This window comes from Anser brachyrhynchus (genome assembly GCF_964034855.1).
Source record: "Anser brachyrhynchus genome assembly, chromosome: 6".
Classification (NCBI taxonomy): domain Eukaryota; kingdom Metazoa; phylum Chordata; class Aves; order Anseriformes; family Anatidae; genus Anser; species Anser brachyrhynchus.
The window spans coordinates 42,580,960-42,606,381 of NC_137700.1; the positions used below are offsets into that span (position 1 = coordinate 42,580,960).

Consider the following 25,422-nt stretch of genomic DNA (forward strand, 5'->3'; position numbering starts at 1 on the left):
AATATATTTATATATAAAAATATACAAGTATGTTTATATATATTTATATATTTATATAAATTTATATATATATATTTATATATGTAAATATAAATGTGTATATATATACATATAACTATGTATATATATAACTCATATATATAACTCATATAACTCATATATATATCATATAACTCTGATATATATAGATATATATAGATATATAGAGATAGATAGATATATATGTATCAGAGTTCACTGATGTTGGCCAAAGAAGCACTTATGACCAGGTTGGTGGACACAGCTTTTTTTCGATATGTATTTTCTGCTTTGCTTATTGCTTTGGTCAGTTCTATGGGGGTTTTTCACACAGAGGGAAAGGAAAACTCGTCTCAGTCTGTGGGACTATTGTATGAATACAAGAATGACTTTATATGCAAGAAAATACAAGGTGAGGAATATAAAAAGAGCAGACCAAGGAAGTAACTAGTGACAGCTGCTGCTTCTGTAAAGACAGAAGAAACAGAGGCTGCTCAGAAAGAGCTGAAGAGTAAACACTGCTAATAAGCAAAGTAAATATGTGTTTGAACACGTGGGAGTAAATACGCTTTACAGAATAATCTGAGACAAGCTTTTAATAGTTTCTGTGTGCATTTTGGTATGCAAGGGGGAAAGAGGAGCCGGCTGGCCTATGCAGGGCCTAAACATCACTTTGGATCCACAACACCATGTCCCCACGTCCCCAGGCATTTCCGTCCTCCAAGCAGGCTCCAGCAGAGCCCGTGCCGTGCAGCATGGACACAGCCTCTTCGGCTCTTTGTTCCTCCTGGCTGAAGCGCTGCCAGGCCCTGAAGATGTGACGATGGACAAGACCAGGGAGATGCTGATGTCCCTCTCATTACTGCTGCCTTGAACCTTGACCGGAGCGGTTGTGGAGATTTTCAAAAGCCGCCTTGATGTGGCCCTGGGCAACCTGCTTGAGCTGGTGTCGGATCAGATGGCCTCCAGAGGTTCCTTTGAACCTCAACCATTCTGGGATTCTGGGATTCTGTGTCCTTACTGCCCTCGTTGTCCTGTAGCCTCTCGCACAGAGCCCACGTGTGCACCGCCGTGGCCAAGGCAGCTCCGCCGCTGGATCGGTCACCTTGCTGTGTGATGCCAAGCTGCCTGTCAGATCCTGAGTGCCAAAACTGATTTTTGAAAGATTTCCATCACTCTAATTAATTAAGAGCAACTCCTGCAACACCGGCATGCTCTTATTTCCTTGTGAGACAAACCAGCCTGTCCCTCCCTAGCTCTGAAATGGGAAGTGGATTTGCTCAAGGGGGCTGGCCTGCTCCAGCTGCTCTGTGTGAGGTGGTGGGGTGATCCCCAGGCATTCATCTATGCATTGAGATATATGCATATCATATATGCATATCATATATCTCATATGATATCCATTGATGCTACTCCATTGCACCAGACCCGGTGGGGTCATGCATCGTGTATGCTCTGCACCGTGCCAGGGATGCTCTATTGTGGTCTGCAGCGTGGCTGCTCATCCCAAATCCTCTGCTTTTGGTAGCCAGCAACATCACACAGTGGCTTTAGTGCCAGGAGACAAAGAAATGGCCTCAGTCTGGCTCCCTAAATGGTTCCTTTTCTGCCAGCAGGACCTTCGTCCGGTGGAATATGGTACACTGAAAAGGAGAGAAATACAAATAGGAGCAACTGGAAAAGGAAAGCCACTGAATTGTATACAAAAGTGACATTGGGAATAGAGCAGTGCATGCTCAGCCACATGGTTAGTTTGTTGGCTTTGCTGTCTCCTCACATCTCTTCATACAGAAAGCAGGTCTCTTCCAGCGGTGCTTAAAACGTGCTGAACATTAATGCAGAAGCAGCACAGGACACGTCCAAATGAAATAAAACCTCATGGAGGGTGTAAAATTAAAAACAACCACATGAAATATAACCCGTTTGGCCAAGTGTGAAGCCATGGAAGTTCTTATTCTGCATTGCATCCTAGTGGTGCTAGTGCTGAAACTCCAGGTACTCGGTGGACGTGTGTCCGATGCTCGCAGCTTCCTGCAGTGCACAGAAACACCTGCACTAAAAATCCAACCAGTTCAATATGAAAACTCATAGGGTCCTAAAAGTTACCTCAGCTCTGGGCTGTGATAGTCCACTTGTTGCCTGCTGAATTGCAGCAGACACCATGGAGAGATAACAGTTCATTGCTGCTTACAGTGCCTCTGCTTTATTTCTTTTCGTGACTTCCTTCTGTTTAGCGTTCACGCTGAGCCCATTGAATGACACAAACGGTGGATTTGGGTGGTTTCTGCTTTTGGGTTTTGTTTTTCTTCTCTTTTTTTTGCTTATGCATAAAAGAATCATAATAGTCCTTAAAAGCTGTTATTCTCCATGCTGGGATAACACTCTTTAGCCCCCTGCTGCAAACAGCACGTACCGAATGCAGCATCTTCGTTACGAGCAGTAACCCTCGGTGCTCGGTAGGTTTTGGGCAGCCCTCAGCCTCCTGCTCCTCCTCACGGCTGCACATCGTGCAGCTCCGCAGGCTCTGAGCACGGACTTTTCCACCTGGGATGGCCGCAGGTGCAGAGCAGCAGGAGATGCCGGCTCTGCGTGCACGATGCAGGAGGCCAGGGCACCTTCCCCTGCACGCTGCCTGGCTGAGCACAAGATGCCATTGAGACTAATTTTATTCTTCCATAGTGAATGTCCTCTGAGTATATGATGCAACCATTGCTGTGGCCATTAGGATCCAGCTGTTCCAGCTGTTTTGTATCAGCCAGACATGGGGATGTGTAGCTACTTACATATATTTTCTGCTTCACCTGGTCTCCCATCCCCAGCCTAATGGGGGATGCAACTTTAAGCCGTTAGAAGATTCAGCCGCAGCGTCATCATTTTGGGGTGGGAAGGTTCTCACTGCTCGGAGCTCAGATCCCGGTCACCTAGGGGCACAAGGATCAGCCTTTCCCAATGGACTGTGAGACCAGCAGTCTCTGCTGTGACACCTGAGACATAGAAATCGCGGACATTGCAGAGAAGGACCGAGCAAGTAAACTGATTACTTTGTGTGCAGGGCTGCTGATTTTTAAATGTTAGTATCTTAGCTATTTGTTTATTGGAATGCCTTATGTACCTCATCAAGACACTGTCTATAGTTCGTAAGATCTTATTTACTGTTTGTTCAAACAGAATTGAATGATCAACTCCAAACTTGCAGGGTTTGTTTTTGTTTTTGTTTCTCTTTGTTATCCTGCACATAAGGGCAAAAAACAATCAAGAGATAAGAATTAAAGTTTGTTGAGAAAATAACTTCTCAACAGAGGTTGCATTTCTGTCTCACTTTAGTTGTGGTGCTGTGATTGATGTGACTAAGCTATGAGGTCCTTAAATATTTACATTTTTGTACTACACACCAACACAAGCAGAAGGAATGATTTAGTTGTATTATTGTATGCTGCTGCTATACTGATTCCCCGTAAAACAGGGTCTGGGGCTGTGGTCTCCTATTCTTTTCCGACAAGGTTCAAAAAATAGTCAATTGATATTATTCAAATCATCACCATCCCAGTCCCTTCATGGGATGGATATACTACTGAAGTGTATCCTAGGTGTCCACGTTACCCCAGGACGTGTCCTTACCCGTGAGCCCAGCAGGTCAAGTCCCATGTCAGAGGGGGAACAGAGCTGGTGTAATCTCACTAGGGCATTTGCTCTGTCACCCACGTTGTGTAACACGCCGTGCCCCGTTATCCTTATGGACATTCATCAGCACATTATCATTCTCAGCAGTTAGTCATTTTTAGAAGAAGGAGAATTTGTGGAAGAAGGTCAAAGAAGATTAATAAGGGACAAAAAGTCTAATAACTACGCAATATTAGATGAAAATAGGAGAATGATTACTGCTCACAGTGTGCTGTTTGATCTTATTATCCTGCATTAGTGGAATCCATAATTTACAACTTTAATAAACTCCCAACCTCTTTGGGCCAAGATATACATGGCTGTTGTTTTTATTAGCAGCATAATAGGAAGACGAGATCTGCAACATAATTACTCTGCATAAGCAAACTTCTAATCACTTTTATTTTTATTTTTTTTTTTATTTTTTATGGCAACTAACAGGGACAAAACCAGACAAACTACAGCCCTGAGACTGTGCTCTCACCATCAGTTTTCCAGGATCATAGATTTTGATCTGTAAATAGAGGTCACTCTACCTTGGAAGTGCTGTTGAAATGGAAGGATCTAAGAAAGAAAGTTCAAATATTCTCCCCTAAAATTTATATTAACCACTCATTTGTTTTAAAAGACCTGAAGAATTTTAGGGAAAAAGGAGATATAGTGTGATTCCTAAGTAGCACGGTAAAATAGAACTTGGGAGACCACAAGTGATATTCCCAGCTCTGTCTGTAAACTCAGAGTATTTAAATATTCACAGACTTTCAGAGAGAATTAAACCTTTACCATATAGTTCCATAGGATAACTGAAGAGAATCCCAACATTGATAAGACTTCATTACCTTACTCAGATTTCTTTATAGGATAATTACATGGAACCTAATTACACCTGTAACTCATGTAACTCATGTTAAACTTTATGAATACTCTTTTTCCAGAGTTACTCCCTCTTTCAAGGTAATCTTTTCAATCAGTCTTTTTTTTTTTTTTTTTTTTTTTTGTTAAATAAAGCAATTTTTCAGCGAGCCTGAGGCTCTCAGTTTCTGTGTCCAGGTGAATGAAGCTAAGCTGAAACAAAATAAAACATATGTGGTCAGTTCTTGCACTCACAACAAAACTGCCTGAATAACTTTCACAGGGCAGGTATCTGCCTGCCTTATTTGTGCTCCCACTCTGCTGGGCTAATAATAAGATGGTTGCTTGTGTTTTAGCTGGCTTGATATGCTAGAAGAGTATTTTTTGCAGGCAGATTTATGTCCATGGTCATAAACCAACCAATCTATACAAAATTCTACAACTTTGTATTTTCAGCTTTTCTGGCAATTTGAAATATCTGTAACCTGGTGCTGCTACTGATTATTTTCACTATTCTTAACTTATGTGAGTGCTTACCATTATAAAAGGTAATTGGCAAACAGTATCACGCTATTTGCTTGAGCACTGAGCTCCATCTTTAATGTTTCTCTTCGCTCCTGCAGCTGAGGTCTCAACACAGTTCAACATAACACCTTGCTCTGGGAAATATCACTGTGCTTCTTTTCAGAGTAAATATTAAAGAAGAAAGTAACAGGATGGTAACACATTTCCGGGAGGTTTTTACTTGTTGTCCTTGGCTGTTCTCATGTGATCTAGTCTTCATTTCAGCCACCTAAACTCCTGCTTCATTCTTTATGACATCGTGTTGCCGGCATCTCACCACTCTCAATATGTGAGCTGTTTTTCTCTTGTATACATAGCAAATTTGAACAATACATCTTCATTTTAAGGCCTTCCTGGCCTAATTCCATCCATCTACCTATCATTTCTTTCACAGCACGGAGCCAGAGCGCTTGCACTCATCCAGTCAACGGTGCTGACCTTGGCTGCTGCTGCTTAATATACTTAAACAAGCTCTGTTCTCTGCTGCAAAGTCACCTTGCTGTCCTCGGTATTTCTCCTTCTTATTTCATCTTCTGGAATGCCAATAAATAATCCTGCTTTCCATGTCGACCAATATAATTTCATTCTTTCCTTGATGCTTCTGTTTTCTCCCCTATTATTCTTAGAGTCCGTGTTCTGGGGGCCAGTAGTCACACGTGTGTATTGGTAGAGCCTTCTTCTTCAGCCACCCACCATACAAACTGGACTACTACGACTACGACTACTACTACTACTGCTACTAATTGCCTTAGAGAGCTCCGTTTTCATATGCTAGACAGGAGAGGATGAAATGGGAGAATTCAGGAAATACGAAACATCGAATTGCGACGCTTCCAGTCACACAGACACCTACAATAACCAGGTATGTATTTCCGCGTGGGCTCCCGTAAATCCCGTAGGAGCTTTTGCAGGTGTCTCCAACAGGCCCTGGCAAACACATGCATGGGAGGAGATGGGTAGAGCTGTGAATTAACTAGATCTAACATACCAGGCAGAAAGAAGACAGTCAAGAGCTGGATGAATGGGTTATACCTTGCTTAAATGCTCTTCCTTTCTTTGTCCCTTGTCCTTTATGTTGCACACAGATTAACTTCTGATTATTGCCTTAAGATTGCAGAGGGTTAAGTCAATAGTTGATGTAGGAATATCTGTCAATTCTCTCTTCTTTTACACAGCACATTTGTGTCTGCTGCACCTGAGGAAAGGGGTGGAGGAGCCAAACCCCAAAGGGCAGGCGGTCAGCACCAGTGCCAACACAGTCATGTAGGAGGAGAAGCTGGAACCATTGGGCTTGGGACCAAAGCCAGGGGGCACCTTCCCTAGAGGCACAGGGAAGGAGAAACAGTATGATTTTATCTTAACTGTGCAAAGCCTCAGCAGGGAAGGTGCTCTCCTTGCGAGCAAAGGCTTGGATTTGCATGTGCAAGGGTGATTTTATATGGGATTTGGTGGTGGGTGGTGAAAGTTCTGGCTAGCTGGTGTTGGCTGACAGATCAGCCTGGATTTAAGGATAAGGAGGGTCAGCAAAGATCATAAAATGAACATATTATTCAGTTTATAAAAAGGAAAGTATCCTATGTGGCAGATGCAGTCACTTAGCGCTGCCCCTCGAAATGCATTTAGTAGCACTGAACAGAGCAGCATAGGAAAGGTTATGCATAATACTCATAGTTCAATTTCCATGCATTGTTTAACTTACTAAATTTAATTCACTTTTCCACCCACTACTTAATTTAATTTCCATGAATATAATGGCTGGAATACAGTATTATCATGCCAGAGGCTAGCAGAAAGACCAGGTAGAGGTCAGGTGAATGTCTGAAAAACAAAATAAATTACAGAGAACAGATTGTTTTATTACAGGTTTTATCATCTTGTTTATAGAAGGAATAACTTTTGCAGTGATTGTTGATGATTTTAAATATTTTCACATTGTTGGCATAACAGAGCTGTTGTCATGATAGAAGAAAAACATAACCTCTGTGTGTCCTTGCTGAATTTCACTGGTTTCTTGGTGACAATCACAGTAATTAAAGCTGGAAAAAGAACTGCAGGTAAACTGTTTGCACTGAGTCATATCATGCAAATATTTTCCTTTTGAGCTTGAGCTAGCCTGAGTTTGAGCTCTGCCAGAAATCTGTTTTGTATGTTTTTGTTATGGGCCATGATTATTTGGTTTTGTGCATGTGAGAGCAAAAGCTTAACACAACCCAGGGTTTGTTTTTCCTTTGAGGAGTTGCACAAAATCTATCTGGAAAAAAAACTACTAAGGCATTTTTCATTTTTTAGGAATAAATATATGCAATTCCCAGGTCAAAAGTGAGCTGTCGTATTTTTCACCCTTCAGTACTCTGACATAACTACAAAAATGGAAGAATAGTGAATTCAACCACGATCATTTTAACAAAAATTTAAACTAGTGTGAAATGTGTTTCCAGTGTAAAAACTTTACATTGGTAATAAGCAATAAAACACTTGATGTGAAAGTAGGCAGGTGTGAGTGGTTTTGCATCAAGCTTTGAGCCCAGAATACGTGCAGTAAGAGACTGTAAAATAAGTATTTGAAGATTTTGTTTTAGCCTTGTGTTTTCCATAAACTGAGAGATGTTTTAAGCTGTGTTAGTGATCTCGTTTATTTTCAACAGCTGTGTGGATGACTGTCCATGAGTTTCACGGTGCTTAAGGTAGCATGACAGCATGATGCTGAAGGTAATCAAAGCAAGAAAGCTTTTCTGCCCAGGTAGGTCTTGGAGGACACCAGGTGAGCCAAAGCTCAGAGACACCAGAGGCAGGCCAAGGACCCCACATTCCTCTCTCGTCAGCAGTATAAATCAGCATGTAAGCTTGTAAAGCAAAGGTTTGATGCAAGGAAGCAAAAGAAGCATCCCCCTGCAGTGTCCCCAGGTTGTTCATTGTAGGGCTGCTCTGTCTCCAGGGGAATGCATCATCCAAGCAGCTCCTCTCGATGATGCACCGTCCCATACATCAGCGCAAGAGCATCATACATTACCCGAGCGAGCTGTAGCTCTCACACCGCATTACACCAATCCATCACCGAAGCAAGCTGTTGCTCTAATGATATATTAGTGTAATAATCTGAGCAAGGCATACCAATGATATATTACTCAAAAGATGGCACCATTTATGGCAGCAAGGTTCCAGGAAGATATTCAGAATAATTACGGGCTGCTGGCTGACTTCTACTGGCAAGAAAGTCAGCCAATGTACCCAGGATACGATGAGAGCTGCTTTCCCAGCTTGGGTTGGAAACGCCAGTATTGAAGTAGGCTTGCTGCTAGTATAGTGGTAAATACTCACTCTTCCTTAGCTGCAGTGAGTTGTTTTTAATTTGCCCTGGTCATTTGGTGGAAAAATCGAGACACCAGTTCCTCTAGGGAGTGCCTTTAGTACAGAGTAACTTCTTTCCAGGGTCAGGTTTCTATTTCTGCTGTTTTCTATGAACAGTTCCTCAGATTTGTGGTTTGTGTTAGGACAGTGACAAATAGTGCTTGTTATAATATTACATCCTTACAAATAATCTACACGTTTTATTTTCATCCTGTGCTGTGGCACTTTGGTACCTACCTGGTACGGCATCATTCATGTCAGTAAACATGGGCAGAGATTAATTTTGCCCTCTGAATATTTCATTGGTTTGAATGTATTATATCATGAGAAGAAAGCTGTCTGCCAAATACTTCATATTTATAACAAATACTATACTTTTGCATAGTCCAATTGGCACTGTTATAGCCTAGCTTTCTGAATCCCTGCTCATCCTGACTTTTTACAGTAGCAAATTAATTGTATCTCATGGGAACAAAATTAAAGCATTCGAATAAAGAAAAAATGTATGTTGTAGAAAACCTAGAAGTAGAAATTATTAAGTGAACAATACTTCTTTTTATCTCTGACCTGTGTGAGTCAGCGAACCACATTTTTAACACAGACATGGGCTTATAGGGGTTGGCACATCGCAGTGCGAGAAGAAAAATAGAGCAGAGGCATCACCTTTCAAACGAAGGGCGATAAAATAATTAAATAGCCTGGGGGCGGCTTCAGTTCCTTAGATTCTGCAAGTTCTTTTCCAAATAAATGTATGAACTTATGTTTAACATTATAGTATCTATAACAATAATTAATATCACTAGTGCTTCTCTCCAAGGTCTCAAAGTGACTTCACAGGCAATTAGTCCCACAAGGCTGTAAGTACTAACGCCATCCTTTATACAGATGAGATCTGAAGGAAAAAGGGCCTAATTGGCTGAACCAAACCTATTAAAGTAAATGGGAGGTCGGACCTGTGACTTTGAGTCAGGTTTTGGTGACTTGTACCAGCTCACGGATCAGTGGCGCGCCAATGTCCCGAGCCCCTCTCCAGCCTGGCTTTGTCTGGGGCTCCGGAGCAGGACAACAAATCTCCCGTATGGAGTGGGTATGGGACATACCCAAACAAATCTCCCATATGGGACAAGCAAACTTTGTCAATGTGGGGACGGGAAGGTGGTGCTCTTTTGGAAAAACAGCCTATGGGGAGGCTGAGAGTGAGAAATTGGGCTTTGTGTAACATATTGCACCTGATGTTAAAACATTTTTCTCAGAAGTAACGTCCTTGACTCTTTTTCTGTAAGAAATGCTTCAGTGAGCAATTGATCTTGTAGTTTCCTACCAGTTACGCCACATACAGCAAAGTACGATCTAAAATAAATAAATCTGATATGCCACATAGCCCTGATCTTCCTTTCAACGGGAAATGACAGACTTGCTGAACCGTGAATATGATTTCAGGTTGATTTTGTATCACTGGAATCTTTGAGGTGTTGCATATACGAAATGCATCAAATTAACATGCCCTGCCCTCTGGGATTATTATTATTTTTAAAATCCTTGTTATTATTTTTTATTTGTATTGTTGTGATGAAAGGTATAGTAAGGAGCCTACTTAAAAAAGTGGGCTGGAAAAAAAGAATTTGTTTTTGGTATTATAATCAAATTCAAAAAAATAAACCGTAATGAACAGTTAGAAAAGGCTGTCGCTTTGGTCATCATGGTCAAGGTGCTGAACGTAGCGTGTGATTTACCACACTAATATATGAGGAAGATGTCAGCAGCAGATGCAAGTCCAACGTTGGCTGCAAGCCTTCTCTCTTCCAAGATCACTTCTGTGTAAGGGCGATGCGTCTCTGTGCTTCCAGGTTATCAGTTATATCAGCTGTTTGTAACAGTTTTTCAATGCTCAAATTCTCCAGCTCAGCAGACTGCATTTGGCAAGAGTCTTGGTGTTGCTAAAAGGTAGATTTCATTTTATTTCTAGGTAAGGTGTATTTCTCTGACCCTAATGGTGACTCCAAGCATGCTCTCAGGCCCCAGCAAGTTAAATTAGCCCTTGGCTCACTTACATTTGTACACAGCTTCAAACCCTTTGACTCCTGAAACACAGCTGAGTTCCAGGTGCGTGGTTATCTCTCCCCTGCACTTTGGTTAGTGAGTTGTAGCTGTCTATAATGTGCAAAACAAGTGCAAAATGCTATGTCAAAAATCTCCTTTCATTTAGGCTTTGTTCAGGGTCAAACACCTTTGCACAGGAGCAAAGCCAGTGTTGCAAGGAAACAAACCCCACTTAGTGGTGTGTTAGATACACGGCAGCCAGTAGCAGAAGGTCCTGAACTTGTAAATATGAGCAATACTCCAAGTGTCAACAAAATGAGGCTGGATATTTTTAACTGTTGACTTCTTTACACAGCAGTCAGAAAATGAAGAATTAAAGGTGAGCAGTTAAAAGTACAAACACTGTCAAGCAAATTTATTGATGAGATGACGGGCAAAATCCTCAGGACATTGGACGCTGCCTGGTGAAAACAGGTGAGTTTGGGCTTGGAACTCCTGCCAGGGAGAGTCATCCAAAGGCAGTCACTTGGAACTAATGAAGGTGGACTTCAAAGAAACATAAACAACCAGCAGAAAATGAAACTGGCTAATAGCTCAAGCTGCCCCCAGAGGAGGCCAGGAGCCTGAAAGCTCAGCTGTTAATGCCTTGCAGTGACCGGAGAGGTGTTCCCACGCGATGCCTAACAGCTGGAGGAGCGGGGGTAAGGGCTGCGCTCCGCTGCGAGTTTCTCTGTCTGTCCTTCATCAGATTATGTAAATTTCTGGACAGAAATTTACATAATCTGGTGCCTGCAGACGGTGAGCAGATCGGCAGGAAGGGAACAGAGAGCCAAGGATGCTCGAGCCGTATTCAGGGGAACTTTTGTTACCATGCCCTGCTCCTCCAGATACCCCTCAGCACTGGCTGCGGCAATATGGTTGGTGTACTCCAAATAACACCACCAAGGAGAAGTTGTCCATTGTTTTGCTAAATTTTTGGGTGGAAATCAGAAAGGGGGGCAAGCTGGCATCAGCAGCTGAGCAGACGTCCAGCTCGCGGGCTCCTGGCTGGCAGCACGCCTCATGTTCTCTTTGATAGATGGGCTTCCTGGCCAGGGAAATAAATGGGTTTTGTCCACCGTCCAGCACAGCAAGGCTCAGCCGATCTGAAAATAAATCACAGAGCATGATGTAAACACTCATAAAGGCTTTCAAAAACAAAGCAGGTCCTCAAGGAGACATTCTCTGCAATGTCTTTCCATTAAACATGAGTTTTGCAGTAATGAATAGCCTACTTAATAAAAAATGCAAAAAAAAAAAAAAAGAAAAGAAAAAAAAATAAAAAGAGGTTCCTTGTTGATCCATTGCAGCACCACAAGATGCTCCCAAAGTGCTGCCCCTTCTGTGTTGGCACTGCTACAGGACATCCAACATTTGATACTGATCTTCTGTTTAGTCCATGGGCATAACGGGAAAGGAGATGCTCCTTGGGGAAAGGAGCGACACCAGCTCTTCAGGAGAGGTGGTTGGGAATTTGGGGGCAAATGTGTTTTCTTTACTGAATGTGGAGAAGAAACCCTTTGACTTCTTCATTCTTCTCTCATAAACAGACAAATTGTCCTGGTGCTGCAACCACAACAAACTCTACCACTGAAATGAGGGTTGCATCCCCCTTCCATCTAGGTGCTAAGGTGTGAAAGATTTGTAGTAAGGGCCACTACAGTTTGATGGTCTTTCCATAAAATACATAAAATAATATTTATTTTTTTTCTCAATAAAAGGCAGATGTTACACCTCCAGAATTCAACAGACCAGACACTTTATATTGATGTCTGAACACTATCAAACTGAAAGGGTCTCTCTATACCAGATTCCTGAAGAGCTGAAATAAAATAGGAAATAAAAGTGAAATAGAAATGTAATATACTGAGCATTAAAATATTTGTATGTCCTATTTTATATAACTCATACTTTTATACTACATGTTTTCTAACTCTGGCAGAACATGAAATTTGAGCGTTGAAAAATGGAATCCTGTTGTGTCTGAAAAAGTTATTTTGGGTCATTTTAGATATTTCTAAAAGGCATTAATTATAATTTTGCTCTTTTTTTGAGGTCACAGTACTAAAGTTGCCTGGAGTTATAGGTGGAAATAGATGAAACATAACACCAGTGACATTTTAAAAGCTGTTCTAAAATGGATTTTCTGAAAAATATTCCACATGCATAGAATATATAACCATATAGCCATGCAAGATGATACCAAAGAAGACAGCTCTTTAATATGAAATGTAATGGACAAAGGAAGACAAACAAATCAATGCATTTCCCACTTTCTTTCAGACAGATTTTCCTGGCAGGCATCTCAAACCCCAATCATACCGGAAGGCAGAAAGTGTTTGGCTGGAGCATACGGAGAGCTTCCTGCCGGACCCTTTTCATGTCCAAATTGCTGCTGAATGATTTGCAGCACGTTTGCTCCCTAATGATGCTGCAGTCAATTTATTTTTCAAGGCAACCTCTTCTGAATTTCAGGTCCTGATCCAGGATCATTTTAATGAGAGAGGAAAAAAAAATAAAAAATAAAAAATAAAAATAAAAAATAAAAAATAAAAAATAAAAAATAAAATAAAAAATAAAAAATAAAAAATAAAAAAGCACTGACCGAAGTCTAAAAAGTTAGACTGAAAGAAAACTTAATGAAGAAGTGTACAGTCTTATCATGCTGGGAAGGTGCTAACTCTCTTTTGTGCTTGTGACTTTAAATTTCTGAAACGTTAAAACAAAATGTTATTGGTGCCCCCTTATTTCTTTTTTTCATCATGTCCTGCTTTTCTTTCGCAGAGATTCATGTTTTTAGAGCCCAGAAAAGCCACTTACTGAGGAGTTAACAGCACTACCTTAAGCAGGCAGATGTGAACGTTAGGTGCAGCACCTGTTGTTATGTGCCACATCTTCTCACTGCTGTGCTCGACGCATGCCTGAAAGTTAAATTTCCAACAGCAGCAACTGGGTGATTGTTTTCAGAGCGAAGCTGTACACCTGCTGGTTTAAGACATCGCTTTGCCCACCCAGCCAGGATGCATCCGCACTTTTCCTTTGCCCCACAGCCAAGGAATCCTCACCCCAAGCTCTCCGCCTGGCCAGCAGGAGGATTTTTCCTCTGACCACAAGCTTGTGGCCGGGAATGACAGCCCCTTCCTCCAGGCTGTCCAGGAACACAGCCGGGTGCGCATCCTGCTTCAACACGAGTGATTCCCGTTATTTAACCCCAAGCCGTGGGCTGTGGCACACCACAACTTCATGGAGGGACCTGAGACTCTACCAAAAGCCTGTCGGTGGGCCAGGTGATCTCGTTGCGTTTATTGCTTTGTAATGTGAATCACTTAAAAGTCACCCATAACTTCAGCATCTTGAATCACGTGCGTGAAGCAACCGAGCCGTTCTGCTGAGCTTTACCATTTGCCAGCTGCCGATGATAAAACGTCCCGCATTGGAGAAGCTGCCTCTTCTTCCTCTGAGGTATCGCAGGTGTGCACACATTTCAGATGACTGGTACTTTTTTCAAGCAATGAAAGATAAAAGCTTAGTTTTGATAAAGCCAATAGAAATTGCAGATGTTTCTGAAAGAAGACATTCCAGACTTTAAAAACTTTTAATTAAGTAAAAATTGCTGTTACAACTTTTTATGTGCATATATATATATATTTATATATGGACAGGAAGAAAATTAACTGATTGAATTAAATACTGGAACTCTGATAAAGGTAGAGGAAAAGTTATGGATGAACTCCAACCCATACATTTTCATGAATAATCAGAAGTGCATATAAATGAAATGATTTAGCCATGCAAAGTATATACATTCAAATAATCAGGACATGACATCTCAGGAGCTGCATATGATGCCAAAACCTTTGATGTATGCAAATTCTATTATTCTGAGACACAGTAGACTGAAAAATGCAAATGCCACTTCTCTCGTACTAAGCCATTCTTAATGTAGCCATGGAAAAGTATTGCCTGATCTGCTGAATGTTAGATATTAAAATAAATCATAATGCATTGTGTAATTGAAATGTTGCAAACTCCAGTAGATCTGTCTCTCTTGTTGGTTTCTTTTAAGAGATGCATTACAGGATTAAACCATAATTGCTGAGATTATGTGAATTCTAATTTTATACTTAATTTAGTTAATTGCCACAGCCTAATTGGCTCAAGCTTGATTGACCTGAAAAATGCCCATTTGTTAGCTAGTAATTGTAATGCCAAACGAGCAGAGCTGTGTTAAATTCAAAATAATATTTGGGTTCGTAGTCACAATATTTGCTGAATTTCTTTCTGTTTTGATAAATTCTGAGTAGTTCGTGTTAAATTACGTGTTGTTTGTCATCTCTCATTGTGTGTGTGTATTCCACCTTCTCCCACTTCTTTGTATTTTTAATGAGGGGAGTTTATTCTCAAGTGCGCCATTTCAGAAGAAATCGCAGACTGATGTTTTTGGTGCAAACCACCCACCTTTCAATCAGCTCCGCCAGAAAGTTGCAGAACGCTTTGTTCCAGTGAACTGCTGCCCTTCAGTCTTCCCTCAGCCCCCTCCCAGGTGAGCAGCACAACCGGGCTCTGTACACCCCCTTCAGATTTACCTGCGCTATTTTGGCTGCAGAAACAAGGGGATGTGTTGAGAAGCGGTGCGGGGGAGTCAATCCTCCTCCGAGGAGGACTTGGCCCTGGAGGTGGGCGAAGTGCCCCGCCTGACCCCAGCGGGAGGATTTTCAGCTGACGAGATGTGCCGTGGGAGATGTGGCACCTACGGCCATGCCTGGTGGACCTGCCAACCCTCACCGCAACACCTGGGGAAAACGCTCGGTGTTGAGTGGTGGTGGTATTTAATCTCGGCCCTAACGTGCTTTGGGAGTTGCCTGCTTTTCTGCTGTCGTTTTGGGGGATGGCGAGGTTTTCCAGGTACTCATTTTTAAGGCAGGTGACAGAAACTGGCAAAACTCCTGGCGCTGGCATCCCGGGCTCTGAGTTTTAACGCGGCAGGTTCGCTTCTCACCACCCTGACCTCAGAAAGGGTGCTCCTCTTTTGTAGCTCGCCCTGTTTGCTTGAAAGGCCTGGCGGAACGGACTGGGACGGGCTGGAGGCGCTGAGCCGGGGCACAGCCACCGGGGTGCCCTCCTTTTACCTGGCCCCTCTACCTGCCCCAGGCACCCGGCGCTGACCACGCAGCGCCCCGAGCACGCACCGCGCCCGCTGCACCCACGGGCCGGCCGCACGGCGCCGCTGCGGCCCCTGCTGTAACCGAAATCACCCACGCGGGGTGCGGGGGGGGCCCGCAAAGCCGAGGCGAGGCGGTGCGAGGCCGGCCGGCGGCAGCCAGCACCCCGCTAGGTGGCACCGCAGCCCCGCGGCTCGCGGCTGCGGGGGGGTGCGGGGGGCTGCGGGGTGCGGGGGGCTGCGGGGTGCGGGGTGCGGGGGGGCTGCGGGGGGCTGCGGAGTGCGGGGGGGTGCGGAGGGGTGCGGGGGGGTGCGGGGGGCTGCGTGGTGCGGGGGTGTGCAGAGGGCTGCGGGGTGCGGGGAGCTGCGGGGTGCGGGGGGCTGCGGGGGGTGCGAGGTGCCGCTCCTCCAGCCCACGGCTCCGCCCGGGAAATTCCCAGCTGGGGGTTTCGGGTGAAGCCGGAGCAGAAGCAAAGCCAAGCTGCGAGCTGGTGCCTCTCCCGCAGCGAGAGCCGGAGGTGTTTTTCCCGCGGGTCACGCAGCGTAAAGCGGTTAAGGAGCTGTGTTTCGGTGTTTAGCAGAGGCTGCTGCCTCCTAGTAAAAGGGCTCCTGTGAAGCCAGAAGCAGCCAGCAGTAACAAACACGGTGCGTGCGAGTGCTTTCGTGTCCTGGGGGGGGTCAGCTTTACCGAGAAAGGGAGAATTTAACGAGCTCTCTGCAGACTTGTACATTTCTACCTTTAGAAAATACATTAAATGCGTTCTCTTGCTTACACGGCAGATGTCTGAAACCTACCGGAAAGCTCAGCCAGCCCACGCTGAAGTTTGCCACGAGGCCCAGGACGAACACAACCACCACCCCAGTGCCCGGCTGCTCTGACCCGATGGCTACGAACACATCCTGCCTCTCCCTGGGGTGGCAGCTGTAGCCCATGGACGGGCAGGGCACAGCCAAGCGGGGGCACAGGACACAAACCTGCCTTGTGAGAAACCCGTGGGCAGCCGCTCCACGATCCTGGGGGGTGACCTGGGGGTGGGTGTCCCTGCAACATCAACAAGAGCAGTGAGCTCAGGGAACAGCGGCTGGTTGTTTGCTGAGCCGACCTCACGGAGCTGGAAGGGGTATCACCCCTCGCCCACCTGGGATTTGAAGATGGGTCTTCTAAAAATATGCCTAAATTTACCAGTTGGTCTGAATCCCCTGTCAGTAGCAGTTATTCGTAATTTCTCAGTGAGCATGCATAAGTGTTCAGTGAAAATTATTTGTTATAGAGTAAGGTTTTCAACTTTTTTACTTTTTTTTTTTTTTTTTTTTCAGCCTCACGAAGGTGCAAATGGCCATGGATACAGACAACTGGCATGCTTTTTGCAAGCATTTTTTTGGAAGTTCGGACACATCGGTGTGCCTTGCTGCGTGGCCTGGCGGTCAGCAGTGAGCCTTCACTATCAAATTATCGCGACATGGCAAGGGCCAGGGCGGGGGCCCCAGCAAAGCCATGGTGCAGGAGGTATGGTCAGCGCTGAGCAGGTCGGAAAGCAGCCGGACCCTTGGCTTGGCGCAGGGGCTTGACATAAGCCTATATGCATACATCTACGTGTAAAACGGGTTATAGCACCCATATATATATGTGAAATGTGTTATAATGCTCATGCTCCGGGGCAAAAGCTATCCGCTGTCTTGCATTAGGAAGAAACTCGATCTCCTAAGTGTTTCTCGGGTCTCTGGAGCATCTGGTTCGAGCCGCTCCCAGGGAGAGCGCACTGGATGACACCGACCTGCCACGGGAACGTGAATTTTACACACACAGAGTATAATGGTCTAGAAAAAAAGTGTTTCAGACGTAAGAATGGTACTGAAAATGCAAAGATCTAGTGATACAGACGTTCTTTCACAGCTGCATTTGCAGACCCAGAATACAGGTTGTGGACTAAGAATTGGAAATGAATTTATTTGTATGAGATGTCACCTGAAGTATTTTAGTTCCTTACCACAGATCAGTAGCCCATTTACATTTCTCTATAGCTATAGCTACTGATAAAGCCATTTTTCCTGTATGTCTCAGGACTAGTCTGAAATTTCTAAAAGATGGAGGTACTCTACAGCAAGAGAATGCACACAAGTAGAATTTAAAATATTTTTTTTTTCATCAACTGATGTTTTCTATAAAAGACGAACAATTTTAGGTGATTTTCTTCTCGGTGTTTCCACATTGGTGGGAAAAGCAGAACCCCAAAGTCCGCTTTTACTGGAGAATAAGAAATGCAGAAGAAAACTTTTTATAGGATGTCATGCATATGTCAGAAAAAAAAAAGAAGTGAGAATCAAGTTATGCACATTTGAAATCATTTTGAATGATTCAAAGTAGAAACCATTTGGCTGCAGTATTGCACCAACGTGGTACAGGTGCACGGTTTGATGTTGAGCAAAGCAGAGTGCAAATTTTACTTTAATGCCAGCAGTACCAAATGAAAAAAAGTCCTTTCCTCCTCTTCTAACCCAGGCTGTGGGCACCAGACCAAACAGAAAGCCCAACTCCCACACCGAATTTCTTGTTTTTTTAATTTTTTTAAATTTTTGTTGGTTTTTTTTTGTTTGTTTTTGTGTTTTGTTTTGGTTTGGTTTTGCCACAGCTCTGTCTGTGGGCCAGCAAGGGTGTGAGCACACCGCATTTCCTCATCACGGAGAGGAGTTTAGTTCGAGTTAAGGAGGTTGGTGTTAGGCACATGTGTACGTACAGGACCGCGCGCGCTTTCAGGGTGTTCGCAACGGGAAATTTCAATTTTCGGGTGACAGCATTTTTTGTTTTGTACCGAAATACCGGAGAGCGCGCTGATGGCTTATTGCAAGCGCGTTCATTTGCTGGGAGTCGGCGCTGGCCCAAGGCCGCCCGGGCTCTCCCACTGCCGTGCCACAGCCCCGCAGACCCCGCACGGGGGTGCAGCCGGGGGGGGGAGGCTGGGGGTGCGGACCCCGGGGGGGGGGGCCGTCCCCGCGGGGCGGGGGGGCTCTATATAACGGGGCGGGCGGGCAGCGGGGCGCTGCGGGAGCATGCACGCCTTCGGGCCGCCTCCCCGCGGCCGGGAGCTGCTGCTGGACGGGGCGGGCCGCCCGGCCGGCCTCCCCCTGCCCCTGCCCCTCACCCTAAGCCTGCCCCGGCCCCGGCCCTCGCCCGCCGCCCCCTGCCCGTGGCTCGGCGGCCCCTCCGCCCCCCGCCCGCCGCCGGAGAGCCCCCGGCCGCCCTACTCGTACTCGGCGCTGATCGCCATGGCCATCCACAGCGCGCCCGGGCGGCGCCGCACCCTGCGCCAGATCTACCAGTTCGTGGCCGACACCTTCCCCTTCTACCGGCGGAGCAAGGCCGGCTGGCAGAACTCCATCCGCCACAACCTCTCCCTCAACGACTGCTTCAAGAAGGTGCCGCGGGACGACGACGACCCGGGTAAGGAGCCCCGGAGGGGATGGGGTCGCAGCGGAGCCGAGCCGAGCCCCCCCTCCCTCCTTCCCCTCCCCGTCGGGGCCCGGGCCGCGGCCGACGGGCTCGGGGCTCTTCCTCTCTCCGCAGGCAAAGGCAGCTACTGGACCCTCGACCCCAACTGCGAGAAGATGTTTGACAACGGCACCTTCAGGAGGAAGAGGAAGAGGCGCCCCGACGCCGGACCGCCCGACGGGGCGGGGGGCAGCGGCGGGGCCCCGGGGGGCTCCTCCTGCCCGGCCGGGCTGCGGGGCCCCCCCGGCGGCTTCAGCTCCAGCGGGGCCCCCTTCGGCCGCGCCGGGGCCCAGGCGTGAGCGTTCCCCCCCCGACGGCGATTTGCTCCTCGAGGAGCGTTTTTGTAGCGCGGAAATGTACATTTTTGTAGAGATATAAACTGGCAGAGGCGGAACGAGGGCTGTGTGTGTGCTGGGAGCGAAGCCGGGGGGGCTGCGGGAAGCTCTCCCCGTCGGGGCCCTGAAGCCCCGCGCCCATCCCCGTGGGCTGAGGCGGCCCGACCCGTCCGGTCCCTCCCCTCCCGTCCCGTCCCGTCCCGTCCCGTCCCACGGACACCTCGGAGGGGCTTTAATATCCAGCCCCGGGGGAGGTTAACCTTGGTCCCCCGACGTGGCTGGGCCGGCAGGTGCCGAGGGTGCGGGGAGGGTCAGTGGGATGTGCCCCCCCCACCTCCCCCCCCCCCCCGGGGCCGGGGCTGCCGTGGGGTCCTTCTGCATAACCCCCCCCTCCGGGTTCTTTTTTTCCAAACACAAAAGCTCATCTTTGTGTCAGCCCGCGGAGCCGACGCTAATTTATACGAAGAATTTCAGCTTTAATCGAGCGTCCAAAACTGCGCCGGATCCCCGCTGGGGAGCTCTTTCACTGCCGGGTTCCCCGCTGGCCGCCCTGGCAGAGGCTCGCGGGGTGATCCCCCTGCAGCCCGATCCCCCTGATCCCCCACTGCCCGATCCCCCCGCGTCCACCGCTGGCTCTCCCACCTCGTACGGGACGTCCCAGCTCCGTGGTTTTTCCAAAGCTCCAGAAAAGTGCGACTGTAGCGGTCCACAGCCCCACTTTCCATTTGGGCTTTTCATTTAAGACCTGAAACGCGAGGGTTTTGGCTGCCCGCGCCTGCTCACCAGCGCCCAGTGCCTGTGTCCTGCTTCCCAGTTGCTCCTCGAAGGTCTCAGAGTCTGAAGAAAGCAAAGCTGAGAATTATACAGTCCGCTGCCTTTCCCTCGTGGCTCTGTCTCCTCTGTCCCACTCTTTCTTGCTTAGGACAAAAATACACTTTTCTCAAATAAAAAGCTAACAACATTATTGCTGTAGTTTCAAAAAAAAAAAAAAAAGCAGAAACCTGGGTTTTTCGTTTTGATTTGCAAATATCCAACTTCAGTAGACCCAGAGTAAAGAGAAAAGCAAGCTGAACTTGTCAGCCACGATCCTGTGTTAAGGTTACACGGTCAAATTCCTTTTTTTTTTAATCTGCTCTTTGTAAAAAGCTTCATACAGGAAAAATTACAAATCCCAGCATTTTGGTGCTATTTCTGGGATCTCCAGGTCTCGGGGTCCTTAAAAACCAAGTTCTGGGCACCCGGCTGCCCACTGCAGTGTTAGCTTCTGCTGAGCACGGGGGTGGCTGTGGCACCAAGGAAAGAGCTCGCAGCTTTTCACCATTTTCCCCTCAAAAAACGTGGCATTGGGGTTGAAAGGTGTCACTACCTGACGGCATGCCCAAGCAGAGCAGGGAATGGTGTTCATGGTGCATATTAACAAAGACATGCTGGAGACTTGGGCTTATATCAACATACTATGGAAAAGTTTAGGAAATCTCATAGTTAATGGTACAAAATGATTATTCATCCATAGTTTGTGTCACATTTTCTGTCTTGTGCTTTTTACAGGGGATGCTTTAGTACTGGCAATAGATAACAACAGTGTGGGTTCATTATTCATGGATGAAACTACGGAGATAAGGAATTAGGCAGTTTCTTTATCCAGTTAGATTTCAGCACGATGAGATAGCCACGATTTCTTTACTCGAGAGCATCACGTTGGCCGATGCAAGAACGAGAAGGGACTGTCAGGTAACCGTAACTCATCCTTCCAGGAACCGGCCGTGCAGTGGGGCCAGGACGCGGCCGCTGGCTCCGTGCTCACGTGCAGAACGTTTCGTTCTTGGACTGCGGTGTGGGACCGGCCTCAGGTCCGAAGCCAGGCGGGTTGGGAGCGCTCGCCCCTGCTCCTCGCAGACAATGGGTGTCTTCACAAAGAACAGCCGTGCGGAATTTGCTCGTCAGCCCCGGCGGCTTTTCCTCACGGAAGGCGTTGGGCAAAGCTCGGGTGTGCACAATGACCTCCCTCTCATGAGGGCGCAACCATTTCGGTTGCCTGCAAACAGTGCCTGCGGGGTGTCTGCCGGGTTAGCTGGGAGGAAAGGAAGGGTCTGATGAGCTCCAAAAGCACGCCGGGGCTGTCCGTGCTGTCCCTGCCGTCTCGGCAGAACGAGACAGTAGCTGAAAAGGAGAGAGGCTGGGGGTTTTAAGAATATTCCCAAACCACCAGCTGTGGTTTGTTTGCCGAGTCTGACCCCTAGAATTTTAATCCTAGCTATGTTTTAATCTAATTGCAAAAGCAAGAATTGTCTGTTTGTAGAGTTGCTATCCCTTACCAGGAGAGCTCCGTAATAAATGCAATAAATAAAAGAGTGGGTACAGACAAATTTTGCACAGCTGTACTGTGTAGGTAAAATCAACACACGCAACAATAGATTTTAGTCTGTTCCAAATCCAGGCTTTGGGACTACAGATTTTGAATTTCATTGATTGTGAGTATCAGAGGGACTTTTGGGTTCACAAGGAATTCAGGATTGTGCTGAAAAGGTTTTTTATCCTTTGCTGTAGTTAAAGGTACTTCCTTCAGAAATGCACTTAATCTGAGTTCCCATGTGCTAGCCACTGCCTTGGAGTCAATCGGACAAGGGCTGAAGGGAAAGTGAGACGTTACATAAAAAACAACAGAAAATTCATCCTTTCCAGTCGGTTCCTTGTTGTATAGAAATTCACGCTGCAGGAGATGGTGGTGGTTGTGACAGCACCAGAGGAAAACACCCAGGTGGACTCTTTGTGAAGGCAGGTTAGGTGTGAGTGACTTGTCCTGGAAGTGCCGAACTGAGGCTGAGGTGGGAGTAGTGAGGGGAAATGATATAATGGGGTGGTGGAAAAAATGAATTATAGTCTGAATGCACCCTGGTGTTGACTTTTAAGATCATATGGCCTTAACGGGGATTGTACGCTCCCTGATCCTGCTGCAGTATGTAAATGCTACCAGAGAACATTGTCTTGATGTGTCCCTGGCCATGTCTACCTAAAAGGACTAATCTGATCTTTTCAGCAGCTCATTCTATTTTTCTCTCAAAATGACAATACATGGCTAAACTATATGTATAGTTTTGTTTTGTTTTGTATTGTTTTGTTTTTTCCTTAAAGTGTTTTCTGAAAGATCAATAAATTTTAAATTTTATCAGGGATTTTATGAAACGTCCTATAACTCTACCCTGGAGTTTCTCATTTACATAAAGAGGATTTTCCTTAAACCTGAATCTAATTAATGTCTGTTTAAAAGTTCTTTACAGTGCCTGGGTGTGTAGATGACTGTTCTGCAGAGGAGATTTGCTCAGCTGCTGTCTTGTACCACATAAAATAGGGGCAAGACCCAGAAGTGACAGCCCTGCTTTGTTCCCTTGTTCCTGGTATAGTTTATAAAAGAAAAGTGCAATCAAAAAAGCAAACAGAAAATCACACGTGAAAGTTGTTTGGGGAAAAATTATTCTTCCCTGTAAGTGTTTCCTCTGGCGGTGTAAGAGCTGTGTTGATCCAAAATCATACGGGTACATCGTGAGAACCCCGGGCTCTAACTGGTTAGGATTCTTACTGTCAAGGAGACTTCTCAATATGTATTGATTGCTTGGTGTGGCCCACACTTATTTTTCTCTGAACCTGTAGGTTTTGGCTTGCCATCAGCTTTTACAGGCAGCCCTTTATTGGGGCCGAGGCGCGCATTAACTCCATCGCCTGCCCCGAGCAGCTCCGGCGCTTCCACTTCACCTCGGGTGCTGCTTGCAACCCTCCTTGCTCCAGGAGGCCTCGGGGCAGATCTGTCCGGATTGCCATGAAGACAGAAGCAGCCTCAAGGATGAGGAGTTTTAATACTTTAATTAAAGGTTTCAGATTCACCCGAGCAATTTTAAACGATGGGCTTTTTTTAAATTACATGGCCTGGCCCTTCAGGTTCCCCTTGTAATCCTGGCCAGACCCACCGCCTTCCTTTACGTCTCCTTTTCACACTTCTGTTTCTGTAATGAGATAATTAAACAACTCATGGCTTGTTAAGATACGAGACATGAAAGGGAGTTTTGAAGCTAGTGATTTGGGATGGCAAGCCAGGCAATCGTAGCTTCTTACTACCTGGTAGAACATTATGGGAGAGATTTTGTGCTTTTTTTAGAGTAAGAAATGGTTCAGAAAATCATGCTTATTAAGAACAGCATGTGCTTAATTTAATTCCTACTGAGGCGGTTAGATTTCAATATTTAAAGTCAAGGAGCTGCTTTAAGTGTTTCCTTGACCGGGCTTTTATCCGGAATAGGTGCACTGGAGAGGTGACAGAGCTGGAGCCCACGAGATGCTCACAGAAGAAAGCTTTAAAGCAGCTTGAATCCGCACGGGTGAACAGGACACGACACCAGCACCAGCCACCTCCGCTAGTGCTTGCTCACTGAGGCACTCAGCGCTTTCATTAGGCAGTGGCTGTTAGTTAACGGCAGTTTTCTTTTTCTTTTAAAGCTATCTGGTACTAGCCATTGGCAAGACCACAGTAGGAGGGAAAAAATATCAGGTAATTCCCCCTTTAAAGAAAATACAACATGTGGAAGAAAAGTCTGCTGACAGCAAAAGAAAAATAAGGGTGGGGGCTCTAGCAAGCTGCTTGCCCACATCTCCTTAAATTACACCACAGTAATGAAAACTCGACCTCCATATGTCAAAATTCATTAATCGGAAGGCAGATGCAAGGCAAGGGACATTCCTGGCTGTGCAGGTTAATAGCCTGAACTCCTCCGGTGTCCTCTGCTCACGCTCATCTTTATCTCTGCTCATGGGCCAAAGCTCCCCTTACCTGAGCCAGAGGTCATCCCCGGTAAGGAATTGCACTGGTTCTGATACTACTGTGCCCACTTTCCAATGCAAACAGATTTGAGATCTCCTTTCCTCATGGTCCCAGTCACTGTCTGATCGATACTGGACACCTGGTCCCTATCACATAGCCTGCTGGGGACAACCACCTTTTATTTGGCACGAAAGGACTCCCTTCCCGTTTCACTGCTGCGTCTGACCTCTGTGAAAACCAGCCAAGCGGTGTACTCCTACCTTCTGACTTACCCTCCCAAGATACCCATGTCCCACACTGCCTCTGGTTTCCCACGTATTTCCTACAGCTCTGTTGTGGGGCAGCAAGAAATTTTGGATGGCCTTCCCTACTCAAACAATGGCCAAACACAAGGCCAGGTCCCTGTTCCGGGGGCTCTTCCATACCTTGTCTCTCCCCGTGGGCTCCCCTGCAGACTGACTGGTGTTCGGGGGGGGTGCACAGCACCAGTCCCAGGGGTCCGGGCACACATGGTTGCGTCAGAACCCATCGGCTCCCCAAATCTCAGATATTCCTCAGCATAGTGTACACTGTGGCTCTTCCTCCGGTTTTCAGCTCTCACTCGCTAGTGGTGTTTAAAAGATGGAGTGCAGCTGACAGACACTGCTTGGAGGCAGGGATAAATCAGCGGTGGGCGCCTCGGGGTTTTCCTGTTGTTGCAAATTGTGCTGCTGAGGGTGTAAATTCACAGCAGGTTTTCTAATCTGCATAGGTATGGTCCAGGATATTTCTTAGTGCTGTAAATGAAGAAAAAGAAATAAGAAAAAGAAAGCAAACTTTGTACAGCAGTAAAGCAGCTTGTATTTTTGTTGAGAAAAATGTTACCTGGAGGCTATAGTCCCTCCTGTCCTCAAGCAGAGCTTTTTTAGTTTTGCTGATGGGATGAGACAGCTGCAATTTGCAAACCTATCTTCCACCATAAAATAAAAGACCTACCTCGTCATCTCACTGAGGTCCGCTGTCTTGTTGCACCAGTATCAAAACAGAAACACATCACAGAATCACTCAGGTTGGAAAAGATCTCTGCGATCATCCAGTCCAACCTTTGGCCCAGCCCTGCCAAGTCCAC

The 25,422-nt window shown here is 46.1% G+C and overlaps 1 protein-coding gene and 1 long non-coding RNA gene across 2 annotated transcripts; both read left to right on the plus strand.

Moving 5' to 3' along the window:
• Positions 1-128: 128 nt before the first annotated feature.
• LOC308196893 lies at positions 129-17,431 on the plus strand. The gene is made up of 6 exons (XR_013952484.1): positions 129-5,956; positions 6,270-10,956; positions 13,306-13,992; positions 14,940-15,507; positions 16,189-16,327; positions 16,463-17,431. It is a non-coding gene; the product is annotated as an uncharacterized lncRNA (long non-coding RNA).
• Positions 17,432-18,690: 1,259 nt separating this feature from the next.
• Positions 18,691-20,504, plus strand: FOXI2 (forkhead box I2). The gene is made up of 2 exons (XM_080596640.1): positions 18,691-19,121; positions 19,245-20,504. Exons 1-2 carry the CDS (start codon positions 18,731-18,733, stop codon positions 19,466-19,468), a joined length of 615 nt encoding a protein of 204 aa, XP_080452766.1. The 5' UTR covers positions 18,691-18,730; the 3' UTR covers positions 19,469-20,504.
• Positions 20,505-25,422: the final 4,918 nt, after the last annotated feature.

Excerpts from the sequence above, each read along its gene's own strand:
- FOXI2 (XM_080596640.1), top strand. The coding sequence starts at position 18,731 with ATGCACGCCTTCGGGCCGCCTCCCCGCGGCCGGGAGCTGCTGCTGGAC. Across the intron at positions 19,122-19,244 it reads GCGGGACGACGACGACCCGG|GCAAAGGCAGCTACTGGACC; the intron begins GTAAGGAGCCCC and ends CTCTCTCCGCAG.